Source organism: Neophocaena asiaeorientalis, unplaced genomic scaffold (assembly GCF_003031525.2).
Source record: "Neophocaena asiaeorientalis asiaeorientalis breed wild unplaced genomic scaffold, Neophocaena_asiaeorientalis_V1.1 scaffold123, whole genome shotgun sequence".
In the NCBI taxonomy this organism is placed as follows: domain Eukaryota; kingdom Metazoa; phylum Chordata; class Mammalia; order Artiodactyla; family Phocoenidae; genus Neophocaena; species Neophocaena asiaeorientalis.
In genome coordinates this window covers 3,474,241-3,488,370 of record NW_020173666.1, presented here as the reverse complement: position 1 = coordinate 3,488,370, position 14,130 = coordinate 3,474,241, and the positions used below count along the sequence as shown (strand labels likewise).

At 34.7% G+C, this 14,130-nt stretch overlaps 1 protein-coding gene across 4 annotated transcripts in view; it reads right to left on the bottom strand.

Annotated features, from left to right (window-relative positions):
* Window positions 1-14,130, bottom strand: part of STXBP5 (syntaxin binding protein 5) — a 165,189-nt gene that overhangs the window by 85,962 nt on the left and 65,097 nt on the right. For all 4 annotated transcript variants that reach the window (XM_024747979.1, XM_024747980.1, XM_024747981.1 and 1 more), the window contains one exon: window positions 6,433-6,511. In XM_024747979.1, the coding sequence (XP_024603747.1) occupies window positions 6,433-6,511 (79 nt within the window). The remainder of the gene's footprint in view (window positions 1-6,432; window positions 6,512-14,130) is intronic.

The window sequence follows — 14,130 nt, the reverse complement described above, 5'->3', positions numbered from 1 at the left end:
TGAATTCACTAAATACATGTTCTAAGTGAGTATTTTCTATTGTGAATCCACCCATTTCTTTTTCTTTCTTAAATTTAATGTCCGTATATCCTGGCTCATGTTTGAAATGATGCTAGTAAAGTACCCTTACAAATTAATCCTTCCTACAATATATATCTCCTAATTTTTCTTCTGTTATCATTCAAATCCATCTTTCTACAGAAGTATACAATGCTTACTTACTCTCTCCTACAAACACTTCAAGAACCTGATATCTTGGGTTTCCTTTTTTCTCGCCCTGTTCAGAGTCTACTAGTCTTCCTTTCTACATCTTTATTTTAGTGTCTTTCAGGATAAAATACCAGTGCTGGGAGCCTTGGTGCTAAAGGGTTCTGAGCTGTCAGGGAACCATTCTATATGTGCTTCTTTGTCTTACACTCAGGAAACATCACCTCCATTCTAGTAACCACTACTGGTTAAATATATTTCAATGGCTTGATACACGTTTACTTTCAAACAAAGTTAACAAGTAAAACTTGCTAATGATACAAAAATGGATATGTATATCAGTAGACTTAACTAAATATGTGATATCAATTATATTTTAGCAGTAATGAATTATCAATATATATACACCAATATGTATAAAATTGATAACTAATAAGAACCTGATGTATAAAAAAATAAAAATAAAATTCAAAAAAACACACCTAATATAGAGAGAAGCTTAAAAATAGAGGAATCTTAGTACTTTAAATTGATAGAAGCCACGGACAAAAATCCCAGTCTTGAGCATATACTTATATAGCTACTAAATGAAGTATTCTGATGTCAGAAGACAGAGCTATCAGTCTAGTAGTCTCACTTTTCTAGCTACACAGGATTATACCATAATAGTGTTCGTTAAGGCACTGCACGTCAAATGTTATCTTAAAATCAAGAAAGTGAACAATAATTTATCCCAGCTAGGTACAAGGTTTGAAGAGTAAGATTGGGAGAAAATGTTCAACTTTTGAGAGAATGAATATAATACAGGTAAATCTGGGGTGGGTCATAAGAATGTCTCTGAAGATAGTGATACAATGAGAATTAGCCAATTTGAGGTTGAAACGTGCTGACCAACATGGTAAAAGTAACATGAAAACAGGGAAGCTTATCTGATGATGCATGTGAAATTTTAAGAGTCCATGGACTCAAAGAGGTCTTTTCTCATTAGGTACAATTAAATGTAAATCTGCCTGTGGATTTTTCCTAAACAGTGAGTATAAGACCAAGTGCCATGACCACATACCATAAAATCAAACGTGGGGATCATCAAATTAGAATTAAATATGCAGCCTGGAAGCAATCTGTGAAACTCTCTAGTCCTGAGTAGCTAGGGTTACTTGCATTAAGTTATCCAGCCTGTTAGAGGCACAGACAGATCTCTCATCTCACATTAGTGTGATTACGTGTATTGAGTATGATTTAATATTAACTTTAAAAAGATGACCTGATAAACTAGCAAATATAAAAGAGAATACAGTTCTTGGTGAACTGAGTGACTTGTGAATCATTAGGATAATCTCATCCTAACCCAGGCTATTTGTGATACTTCCTAGTACACTGATTAAGAAGAGCTCCAGCTCTGGAGTCAACCTGGGCTCAAATTCCAGCTCTGTTACTTCATGAGGCAAGTTACTTAAGCTCTCCATGACTCATTATCTATAATCCTAAAAGGAGACAATAAAAGTACCCAAGTCATAGTGCTGTTATGAGAATTATGAAAGATAATGCATTCCAATTGCAGAGCAGAGTACCTGGCCAATAATGGATGTTCACTTTATCTACTAATTCTTTTCTTCTTGGTGCTTGAAAGCCAAGCCATCTAAGTAAGGGTCTTGAGTTCAAGATATAAGATGCTATTTTTGTCTCAACTAAGAATATAAGAATTGCTAAGACAAAAGGAAACAACTTGTGATTCTGAATGTGGTTTCTCTTCTTGCTGCTATGGCTTAGCAAGAATTGAGATGGATGAGAGAGATGGATTAGCAGATGGAACATCTGCTGAACAATACTTTGGTGGCAAGAGTTCAGAGAAAAGCAGAGGCTCCATGAATGAGAAAATAGAAACACACTTATTGATGTAAAGACTATTACCAAACCTGTGATCCCAAAACAAACATTGTTTTCATTGAGCAACGTATCTGTAAATGAATTGAAGGTGAGTTTCTTCATCTGCAGTTTCAGCAAGTAGTTTAGCAGAGCAATTGTTGCTGGGAGATCTGCAGGTATGAGTGTAATCTTGGGGACTGGTGGTTAATGTGAACAGAGAGCAGGCAAGTAGTAGAGTACAGGTAAGAGTACAGACTTGATTAAATCTGGGCTCTTCTGCTTATGAGCTGTATGACTTTGGGCAAGTTACTCAACCTTTCTTCTTCAGTTTCCTCATCTGTGAGATAATACCTGTCTCATGTGGTTGTTGCTAAGATTAAATAAATATGCGTAAAGCACTTTGGCAGCACACACATAGCAGGCGCAGCACAAGTGTTAACAGATATAGCTATTTAAGAACAATCTACAGTCGAGAAAGATAAAAATCAGAGAAAGTGAGCCCGTGTTCTGGGGAAATAACTGCACAGGGGAGTTTCGGGGCTTCTGAGAGTTAGGATTCTCTCATCAGAAACACGACACTGGTAGCAGTGGGGGAAACTCAAGGGTAGCAAGTCTGTGAGGATTATTGAAATAGATCTTTAGATATTTTCATGAATATCATGAATGTACCCCGAGTTTTTACTGTAATCTGTTTTTTTATATTACATAGGTAATCTACCTAGAGCTTTTAGCCCACATATAAAATTAAAGAAATCACCATATCTATTCAACTACTTGAAAAGAAATTCTGGCACCAGGGGTGGGAGTAGGGTAATGTCAGTGGAAAACAAACACAAAAGCCCAACTTTTCCTTAAAGATTAACTTAACTACAACATGCATATGTACGTGTGTGCCTATCAAGGGTCATCAAACTATGGTCCACTGCCTGTTCTTGTATGGCCTGCAAAGTAAGAATGGATTTTACATTTTTAAATAGTTAAAAAAAATCACCCAAAATAATGATACCTGAAAATTATATGAAATTCAAATTTCCAAGTCCGTAAATAAAGTTTTATTGTAACACAGCTGCATTCATTCATTTAAGAGCTGTCTACAGCTGCTCTGGGGCTATAGTAGCAGAGCTGAATAACTGCAAGAGACCCATATGGCTTGTAAAGCCTAAAATATTTATTCTCTGGTCCTGTACACAAAAGGCTTGTCATAGCATGTGTTATGAAGAAGGGGAGTAAATTAACCTCTTAGCTGTGCTTCTCCAAATGTAACTAAACTGCCATATTTAGCCGTGATCATATTCACTTTTAGGTTCCCTAACAGAGAGGCTTCCCTTCAAGCTGGTGCTTTATATAAATCGTTGAATCTTCATAACAACTCTGAGGTAGATACTACTCTCATTCCCACCTTACAGAGAAGGAGCAAGCACAGAAAGCTTAGTTGACTTGCCGAAGGCAGCACCTGAGTGGACAGCTGAGGCCGATCTCAGACCCAGGTGGTGCGGCTCAAGAGCTCAGGCTCTAATCACTTTGCTCCAGCGTCAACGGCTGCAGGACTTCACACCTGAGTCACGTTAGATTTTACAAAAAACAGCTTCAACAGAATTGACTTAACATTTAATTTTTGACTCTTTATTAAGAACTGGCCATATAAAGAATACCTGCGTATCTTTAATAAAAGTGCTATTAAAATGTAATATTAACTAAATTGTCACTGTTCCCTATGTAAGGGAAAAATCTTGTCTCCCCTGGTGTAATATATACTTTATTGGAAAATAAAAGTTACACAACATCTTGATTCCATTTTTTGTCAGTTTACCTTTAACATTAACAGTAACAGCTAGTTTATCATGAACAGAAAACAGCTAAGTCTTCATGGCTGTGCTTTTCTATACACCAGCCTATCTTCTTCTTCCTTACGTTCAATAACACTGTGCTAGGACAATTAGAAGTGAGAGAGCTATGTCTCACGCTTTCATCAGTCTGAATATTTAATGGGAAAGGCATGCATTAAACAAATAATTTCATTATTAATGACAAGTATAAGTTTTAGAAAGGAAAAATACAGCATGCTTTGAGAGTATATTACTAGGGGACACAATCTAGTCCACATGGCCAAGACATCCTTAAAAGTAGTGACATCTATGCTGAACTATAACGGGTGAGAGGGAATCCTTCGGCCTTGAATTATTTCTAGGTAAAGAGAAGAAAATGTGGAAGATTCTGAGCAGGGAAGGATGGCCCTTCTAATAAAATCTGGTAATTTGCCAACATGAACTGATAGAACACATTCTGCCGGCACCTGCCCGAGACACTTGCTAGGAACAGGAAAGGCTGAGAGCTGCCTAGCTTGCTTAATGGAGGGTGATTCTGCTCTCGATGGGAGGGGTGTTCCAGTAGCTCCCAATGTTGGCTATGTGCTAGAATTCTGGGGAGATATCTCAAGGAAACGAGTCATGGAGTGAGGAAAAAAAGAGCTCATTTAATTCACTGAAAATCTTATCCGAGGTGAAAAAAGAAATTAGGAAGCTGGAGAAGACTGTTACCAGAGGGTTCCTATGGATCTATTTAACAGTGCCTACAAATGCATACAAAAGAGCCAGACTCCTTTTATTTCTGATCCTATGAAAGGAAAAATATCACTGCCATCCTGAAGAAACCAGGAACTTATAAATATTACCACTATATAGGAGTGAAAACAGGAATAGGTAGAACACAGAGAGGAAAAAAAAAATCTTCCCTGTACTTCTGCCTTTGTTGCCAACCAACAGTTGTTAAAATGATTAGATAATTCAGAAGACAGTTAGCACTGTCAGTTTAAATGTTTAAACAGTTCATTTTATGTTGTATTATAAACATAGGGTTTTTTCTTCTGGTTCCCCATCCCACGCCGTTTCGCTGTTATGCTTTCCTATTCACATACATTTGCCATAGAACAACTACAGCAAATAAAAGGCAATTGGTGGTTGGAGGTTTCCCAATAAAAATAAGGGCAACCGTTTATAGAAAGTTCATTATGTACCAGGCACTGTGTGAAATGTTTTGAATACATGATTATCTCACTTAATTCATTACAACCACCTTTTGACCTATTATCACATCTATGTCATTAATGAGGAAACTAAAGCACAAAGAAATCAAATAACTCTGTGCCAAAGGTCACACGGTGAGGGATGCCACGGCCAATTAAACAGATACTATTCCTCTTGGAGTTCAGTCAATCTTTTGTCTGAACACAATATATCTTCTGGGTCCCAGAGGAAGGCTAAAGGGGATCAAGGAAAAATAACAGCAATCTTAAGATTCTTCAGCCTACTATCTTTTTTTCGAATGAGAAAAAGGCTGAGTTGAATTAGATTGAGAAAAGAACAGATTGAAAAGGGAAGTAAGCCAGTTATAATAACCAGTGGTTATAAGCTGGTATATAAAAAACTGTGCCAGTGGTTCTAAACTTTAGTGTGCATCAGAATCTCCTGCAGGTCTAGTAAAAACAGATTGCTGGGCTTCACCCACAGACGGAGTTTCTGATTCAGTGGGTCTGGGGTGAGTTCTGAGAACTTGCATTTCTAACAAGTTCTCATCTAAGGCTGCTGGCCCAGGGACCATAATCTGAGAATCACTGCACTATATACACTACATAAATTAACTCTCTTACAACATAGCTCTAGTAAATAAAACCATACACCTTTCCTAGGAAACTAGAACATAAATAAAGGGGCTCCTTTAGAGGTTAAAGAGATGTGGAATTTTCAAAGAAACCTTAAAAAAATTTTTCCTTTATTATATTTTTAAATATAACATTTGGTAAATACAAAAAACATGTAAGATATGTAAATTGTAAAAACCATATAAATCTTATACCTAATTCACAGTGTAAATCAGTCTCTTCAAATACTACTGATGATCTTCTTTTGATATTAAGCTGTATTTATTATTGGAATTGCCAAATATTCTTAAAATAAGATTTAATTTTTGAAGAATACTTATAACTTTCATAATGAACATATATTATATAAACAGGTTAAATTTTAAATCTTTTTTCTTCATTGCTTATTCCACAATTTTCACTAGTGAATAAACACTACTGCTACTGAAGACTAAGCTAATAGAACATATAAAGTTGGACAAGAAAAATAATTCAAACTTTCCAAGATATATTGTGAAATTACTAAAGACAGAGAGAACACAATGAAATATTTTATCTTAAAATTATCCATTTTAGTTATCTTGCTAAATAAAGAAAGCATAAAATTTATGACTGGGTTAGACCATTCTAAAGTAGGCTTTCAAAAATAAATGATAAGAGAGCTGTCAGTGTTACTTCAGTAATTATATACAATGAATACTGTCAGTGAAGTAAAATCTTACCCAGGTCTAGTCGTTTTGAATTCCACCTTGAGGATAGGCTTGCATGGTTCTGGCTTCTTCCCATCCTTTAACTGTTTTCCTAAAATATATTTTCCTGCATTAAATTCTAAAATTCTAAGTTACTCTAAATTCTTACACATTGATAGTTTATAAAATGAAATATAATGAAATCCACCATGAAACATTTTAAAGTGGTCTTGAAAGAAGTATTTAATACAAAATAAGATATTTTAAATGATCAATTTACTGTTTGAAATTCAGTGCTAAAAAGTAAATAAAATAACTTGTCAACAACATTTATGTGATAAAATTCTAGTAAGAGAAATTCAGTCTTTCCAATGTTCTTAATTGAAGATAAGCAAAATAGGGTCTCAATTTGCCCAATGAATTCAAGTTTTAAAATAGCTTATTTGAGAAAAATAAATCTAAGTCATATTTTCACCCAAAGTGACAGGCTGCAAAATTAAATCCCTATGCTAATAAATTCATTAGCATAAATTTACATTTACTCTCTTACTCATTTATATTTACTCTCTTAAAGTAAAAGCCATCCATTGCAATGTCCAGAAGATTGCTAAAATAAACCAACCTCTATAAAATATGTCAGAAACTCATACTGTCAGAGAATTTTGATTATTTTTAAAAAGGTTGATTTCTATTATCTATTTTTACATGTTCGTTGTATTAACAATTCAGAAAAATTAAAGAAAATAAAACATATTATTCCCATTTCTTAGGGATTAATCAGTCTCACCATTATTATACTATTTGTGAAGATCCCAAACACACACTGCTATCCCAACACTTCTTATCCTCTTTCCCAGCTTTATCCCCCATAGTAACTAGCTCATTCTAATGAAGTTTGTATTTTCTTTTGTTTGTTATTTGCCTCACCAACAAGAACGTAAATTCCATGAAAGCAAAGGTTTTTAAGTGTGTGTTTTCTGTTGATACATCCATGGTGACAAACATTGTATGGCACAGAGTAGACACTCAGTAACTATTTAATCAGTGAATAAATTAATAATTTTTCTTTAGGATTAATTTCTAGAAAAGAGATACTTAGGTAGAACTGTATTCCAGAAAGGAAGAAGAAAGTGTAGGAGAGTATTTTGCCACACGCTTCCTGAACAGTGCTCTTTTTTTTTCTGATTTGGTAAGTGGAAAGGGTATCTCATTTTAATTTGTATTGATTTAATTCCTAACGGAAAATTCTTAGGCTTTATGATCATCTGTATTTCTCCTTTTAAAAATAACATATCTTTTACCCATGCTTGTATGTTATATTCTTTATATTTAAAAATAAACTTAATATTCAAAGGTCATTAACATTGTATCCATATGTTGCAAATACTATCCCTAGTGTCACTTGTGATTGATTAAATAAGTCTATCAGTCTTAATCATGTTTCTATTTAAGAAAACTTAAAATCCTAAAATGGCAATTCTTCCAAAATTAACTTACAAATTTAATGCAATTAGAATTCCAACAGCTTTTCTTAAATTTGGACAAAATGACCTTAAAGTTCACACGGTGGACTCAATTCCTATGAAGAGCTAACAAAACTAAAAAAGGAGACTGACATCCAGAATGACAAAGTGTGACCTCCTTGAACTCGCTCACTTACTATAAACTCTGCAAATTAACTGAAGCCACAAAATGAGCGTTAACATTATCTACTCAATGGAAATGAGCAAACCTTGGTAAGACAAGGGGGACTGGGATGCTTTGACAAGGGCTATTCCTATTCCCCTTGTTCCCCAGCTCAGTGGCCCAGTACCATGAAAAGGCAACAGCATCATCAGCAAACAGAGAGGACTGAAGTTTATCTGCAGTTCCATTAAAACCAGATTCCCTAGAGGGTAATCAGTACTTTGTCCCAATCTGCAGCTCCCTGAAAAACTCTACTCCCAAGGCATTGTGGCAATTTCATTTGACAGAACAGACATCAGCTCAGGGAGACAAAAAGCCCTACCTCCAGGGCATCACAGAAATAATAGCAATCTGCTGGCACACAGCTGCCTAAGGCTGTGGTTTTAGTTGAGGCAAATAAGATCCTGGGCAGGAATTTTTTAAAAATCCTGAAGAACTGGACATACTCTAGGGATCTAAAAGGCTGTATACATGTGCAAGGCAGTGTGCCTGCCCAGGAAAGACCTAGGAAAGGAAAAGGCCCCAGTCATTCATCTCTGGCCAACTCTTAAAACTCTGGGCCAACAGGAAGTTAACAAAAAAAGAAAGTAAAATGAGCTATAGTACCACTGCTGGCAGGAACAATGGAAGAGAGGTGCTTATACATGGCTGGTAAAAATGCGAAGGATACAGTCTTTTTGAAAAGCAGTTTGAGAACATTTATGAAAAATAGAAATATGTAAAACTAGTAAATTTCAAGGAGTAGCAATTCTACTCATAAGCATTTATTCCACAGAAACAAAAGGACAAATTCCTATCGAATACATACAGAAAGGTAAAGGCAGCACAATCTGTAGTGATCAGAAACTGAAAATAAAGTTAACGCCCATTAATTTGGCACGGCTGAATAAAGTGTGAAAAATTGTGAGACAAACAATTGGCTGATACACTACCATTGAAATGAAGGAATTAGGGCTGTGCCAGATGACATGGAGAGATTTTCCTCAAGTACAGTGGATTAAGAAAAGTGAGATGCAAAAAAGACTAATATAGTTCTATTTTTGTAAAACAATGACCAAAAAATCTCATATGTTTGTATATGTGTGTGTAAAAACACACGATTTTAGAAATGCATATATTTTGGAAGAACACCTGTAAGATTTTTGACATAGCTTACCTGGTGGGGCAAGAAAGGGGACTGGGCTGCTAATGTTGGGGAACGTGTAGGGAGAAGAGGCTGGTACGCTACGATCCCGTATCATCATGTGTATGTGTATGAAAAAAACTATCATTCTTTTTTGTCACCGCCTCTTTGGTTTCATGGTTAGGAAGTTCTTCCCCACACAAATATCATTACAATTTTTTTTTTTTTTGCTTTTTCTTGTAACTGCTTTATAGTTTCATTTACTATATTTATTTTCTGAAGTATATTTTGATATAGGGAAGGTATTTTTTCTTTAATAATTTCGGCACTATTTGTGTAGTTCTATTGAGCTATAATCGCCAGACAATACAGTGCAAGTATTTAAAGTGTACAATGTGACGAGTTGTGATACAGGTATGCACCTGCCAGCCTTATTACTGAACCATCAGAGCTTTCCCCACTGATATGAAATGGCACTTTTATTACATTAAATTTTTATAAATACACACCATTCAACTGCTATTAGAACATCTAATCCTACCTTAAGATCCTAGGGAAACATCTCTTCACCTCTTTATGCAGAAAATGATGACGCAATGGACTCTTGAACCTCTGGCATCCTAACTTACAAGAACCAACAAGTGACTAGTGATAGAATTAAGTAGAACACCAGATCAAGGGACAGGAAAGGACTGCCAGGGGAGAAGACTGGTTTCTTGAGGTGGGAGAGAGAATTGGGGTAATCAGAAAGGTATGGAAAAAAGGAGGCTGAAATCTGAAAGCTAGTCCCTCATGCTATACAAGGAACAAAGTAAGAATTTCAACCTCTATTTCAATCTGTTCAGAGATATACGACCTTTCAGTCAGGAATTTAAATGTTTGCTCTGAAGAAGACCAGATACATAAAACCTGACCAGGTACAAAATTCTTAAGGTTTGTCTTGCTCAATAGTCTCTTGGTATTGCTCTACTGTGTCCAGCATTTAAACTTAAAGTTTAAAGCCGGTCTGATTTTTACTTCTTTATAAATAAACTTTTTTTATAAAAGTTTGGACAAAATGCATGGATGCAAGGATGCATACAAGGATGCTAAGAGAGTAGTTTCATTATCTCTATAAATTAAAAATGTTACAGTTTTTATAGTGATTTTTCATTAATCTTGCTTGGAAATTAGTGAGTCCTTTTGATTTGCATACTCTGATCTTTTTTCAACTCAGGTTTTTAAAATTATGCCACTGATTATTGCTTATATTCCTGAAAGGTTTATTCATCTGTAATCCTAGACTAACCATTTTCTAAATCAAATCAAGTAATAAGGCACTAGCTAAGATTTTATAAAGCACATATAGCTAAACGACATTTAGAGCATCACTGGATTTCACCATTAAGTGTCATTTCACTTCTTAACTGCTATGCCACCTCCGTAGAAAAATGTGTGCTTACTCTTTCAACTACCTGTGAACTACTTTGATAAATCATTGAAAAGATCTGGTTAAATATAAAACTCGACTTAGTAAATCACATAAACCTCCATGTCACATGTAATTTCTTCTTGTCTCTTATTATGCCCTGCTTCCCATCCCCCAAAATTACCCAGCCACAATCAACAAAGTCCTATTGATTCTAATTCCAGAATTTCATTATGTATGTCCATTTCTTCTCACTAGCAGTCACAATTGACATCTTCATTATTTACTGTTAACAACAGCTTCCTAATTGACCTCCCTCTTCTCCTCCCAGCTCATCTGATGCAATACCATCAAAGCAGTATTTCCAAATATAAATTTTATGTTTCTCACTATAAAATCATTTCCTAGGTCTCCATCATGAAGTCCAAACTCTTTAGCATACTACAAGGTATATTTTTGCCTCTGTATGCAGTTCTGTCTTAGTTTCCTGCTACTCGCCCAAAGGAATTTTAAACATTGGTCATATTAAACTACTAACAGTTTTCCAAGAATACTCTGCTTTTGATTATGTCTGCACCTTCTGACTAAAATAACCTTGCTCTGCTCTTTGCTATCTTATAACACTCAAATATAAAAACTAGGGAAAACTCTGTAATGGACTACATTAAAGAACTGCTGTATGGATTTGTTATTTATTGAATGTATTATGCTTCAGGTAAATCTTAAAAGTAGATTAATAGAAATTTTTAATATGTCACATCCTTAAAATATTACATTAAGTTAGCTTTACTTATGTGAAGTTTGAATTTATCTTTCCTTCAGCAACGTTTAACAGAATAAAAGTTCTCTAATCCTGGGTTATTCTTTGATAAATGGATTGATTGTACTGATGAATAAGCTCCACGAACTAAATCTTAAAATGTCATTTCCTATAATGGATACCTATTGATTTTGACTATCTACCATCTCCATTTCCTCTGAGAATAATCTGACTTTGGTGAACATGACAATAGCAGAAAAATCTCACTCTGCAACACATCACACGCACATACCCAGGGTTACATGGGAGATCCTCTGGGGCCCTGGGTCAGCAAATCACTTAACCATGATGACTGCTTCAGGGTAAGTACCTGAGCCATGCCAGGACTACCAAAGTTCTTCCCTCCTAAAAAATGAAAGCCTATCTGCCATAGGAGAGAAACAAGCCAAAAGAGAGAGAGAGGGAAGTAGGGCTTACCCACTAGGCTTACCATACAGACATACAGAACTTACAGCCCACCAAGATGAAATGACTTTGCAGAGTCAATAGATGGTACAAATCCTGCTTCATTTCCACACAATCATAAAACTTTACACCTTAAAAACCACCTTGCTCAATCCTTTCATTTTACATATGCTGAAACGAAGTCCCAGAAAACAGTAATTATCTCTACAAAGTATTTCACAGACAGCAGAGCTAGAATTACATTCCAGATTGTCTGACTGCCAGGGAAATGTTCTTTGATATTCATAAAAACTAGATTAAAGGGAGGTATCACTTTTTGTTTGTTTTGGTCAAAAATCATCTGTCGAGTAATTTCAGACACCCAAATAGAGACTTTCTGAAAAAATATGACTATCAACCATCTTGATATGCATAAAATTATACAACTTTATATCAGAAAATTACCTTAAATGAATTCAAATTATTCTCCTTTCTTGGCCATTTTATCATCATTATCTAGATAACTGCTATGCCCCTCAGAATAAGAGTCCACTAACAAACAGCTTTAGCAATGAATGATGCCATCGGAGGGTAAACTGAACATAGCTACCAAATCTGGGGAACTGTCTTATAATTAAATTATAATTCAAGCACCAGGCCGTCATTTCTCAAAGTGTATTCCACGGAACCCTAGACAACCACAAGATGCTCTGTGAACAAAAGATGCTAAAGTCAAATAAGTTTGGGAAAAGCTACATAAAATAAATTAATATATAAACCAACATAAATAATAAATATACAGTTGATCCTTGAACAACATGGGTTTGAGGTGCATGGGCCCACTTATGTGCAAATTTTTTTCAGTAGTAAATACTAGACTACTACAGATGTAGAACCACAGACACCAAGGGTTGACTTTAGGTCATATGCAGATTTTCTACTAGGCAGTAGTGAGCACCTCAACACCCTGCGCTTTTCAAGGGTCAATCGTATATATGTATGTATACATGTGTATACGTACCTTCCCTCTTAGAAATTCATAGTGTACGTTAAAGATTAAGAAGTCTTGTAGTGAAGAAAATGTTCAACTTCAATTCAGCATTTCTAAAACTTCTTTGATCATAACATACTTTTTCACCAAATAACTCATTAACATAGGAAAAATTAGTATCGTGAAATACATTTTGGGGAAAACTAATCTAAAAATCTTTTGGTCCTATCCTACCAAGTAAATAAGATATCCAAATTTATATTTACTATAATCGTATATGTATATAGCATGTCAGTTTCCAGGTACTTTCACTTACATTTTGCTTATTTGTTCTAAGGTGTAGAATGGTGCCTATCACATAGTAGAACCAATATTTGTTGAATGAATAAATAAAAGTACAATCAGTTCTAATCAATTATCAAGGTAACGCTTATTAATTTTTTTTAAGAATAAGATATACTTAACCACTACCTTACGTGGTTTAGATATGAAAAAAACCCAAGATTTACTGTAACTGTTAGAAAGTAAGAGCAAGAGACCACAACACAAGATAGTAATGAAAAAAAGCCCTAAATTTCAATCCATCAAAGCAGATATTTAGTATACCAAAAATTGCATACCACAAATATGGTATATGTATATATGGAATATGTGATATCTTGTTACTGTATGAAAAACACATTTTTGTGTTTTAATGTATAAAAATGCACTTAGCTTTGCCACTGAATTCAACTATCAGCATAAATTTAACTTTGGCAGGTATCTACCACATTACTGTTGCTGAAAATAATTCATATTTTATAAAGAAACAGTACTTCTGATGATCTACATTTTTAGGCTGCTATACTGTGCCAACAAACGCCATCCAACTTCCTAACATCTGCCACAGAAAAAAATGTACTTTTACATTTTGTTTGGATTCTAATTTTGAAAAAAATATTATATCAAATATTCTTTGTCTTGTTTGAAAAAAGTAATTTTAACTAGTTACCCTTTTTTGCTAAGATATTACAAACCCTGTAGAAATCTATTTATGCTACTTCTAAAAGTCTGCTCTCAAGGTCTTAAGATTTTAGTATAAAAAAAGTATCAAGATGAAATAGAAAATCACCATTCGGCAACCAATAAGTAATCCATCCAAGAAACAACAACAGATGCTAAAAACAGAGGGTAAAAATTTGATGAGGAACGGTATGTTTACAGAGTCTCAAATATTTCCCCCAAATCAAAACACTTATTGATTACAAGAAAAAATCAAAAACATTTATTAATTTCAAAAGGAAAAAATAACGTTATAATGGAGAGACCTAGTAGACAGA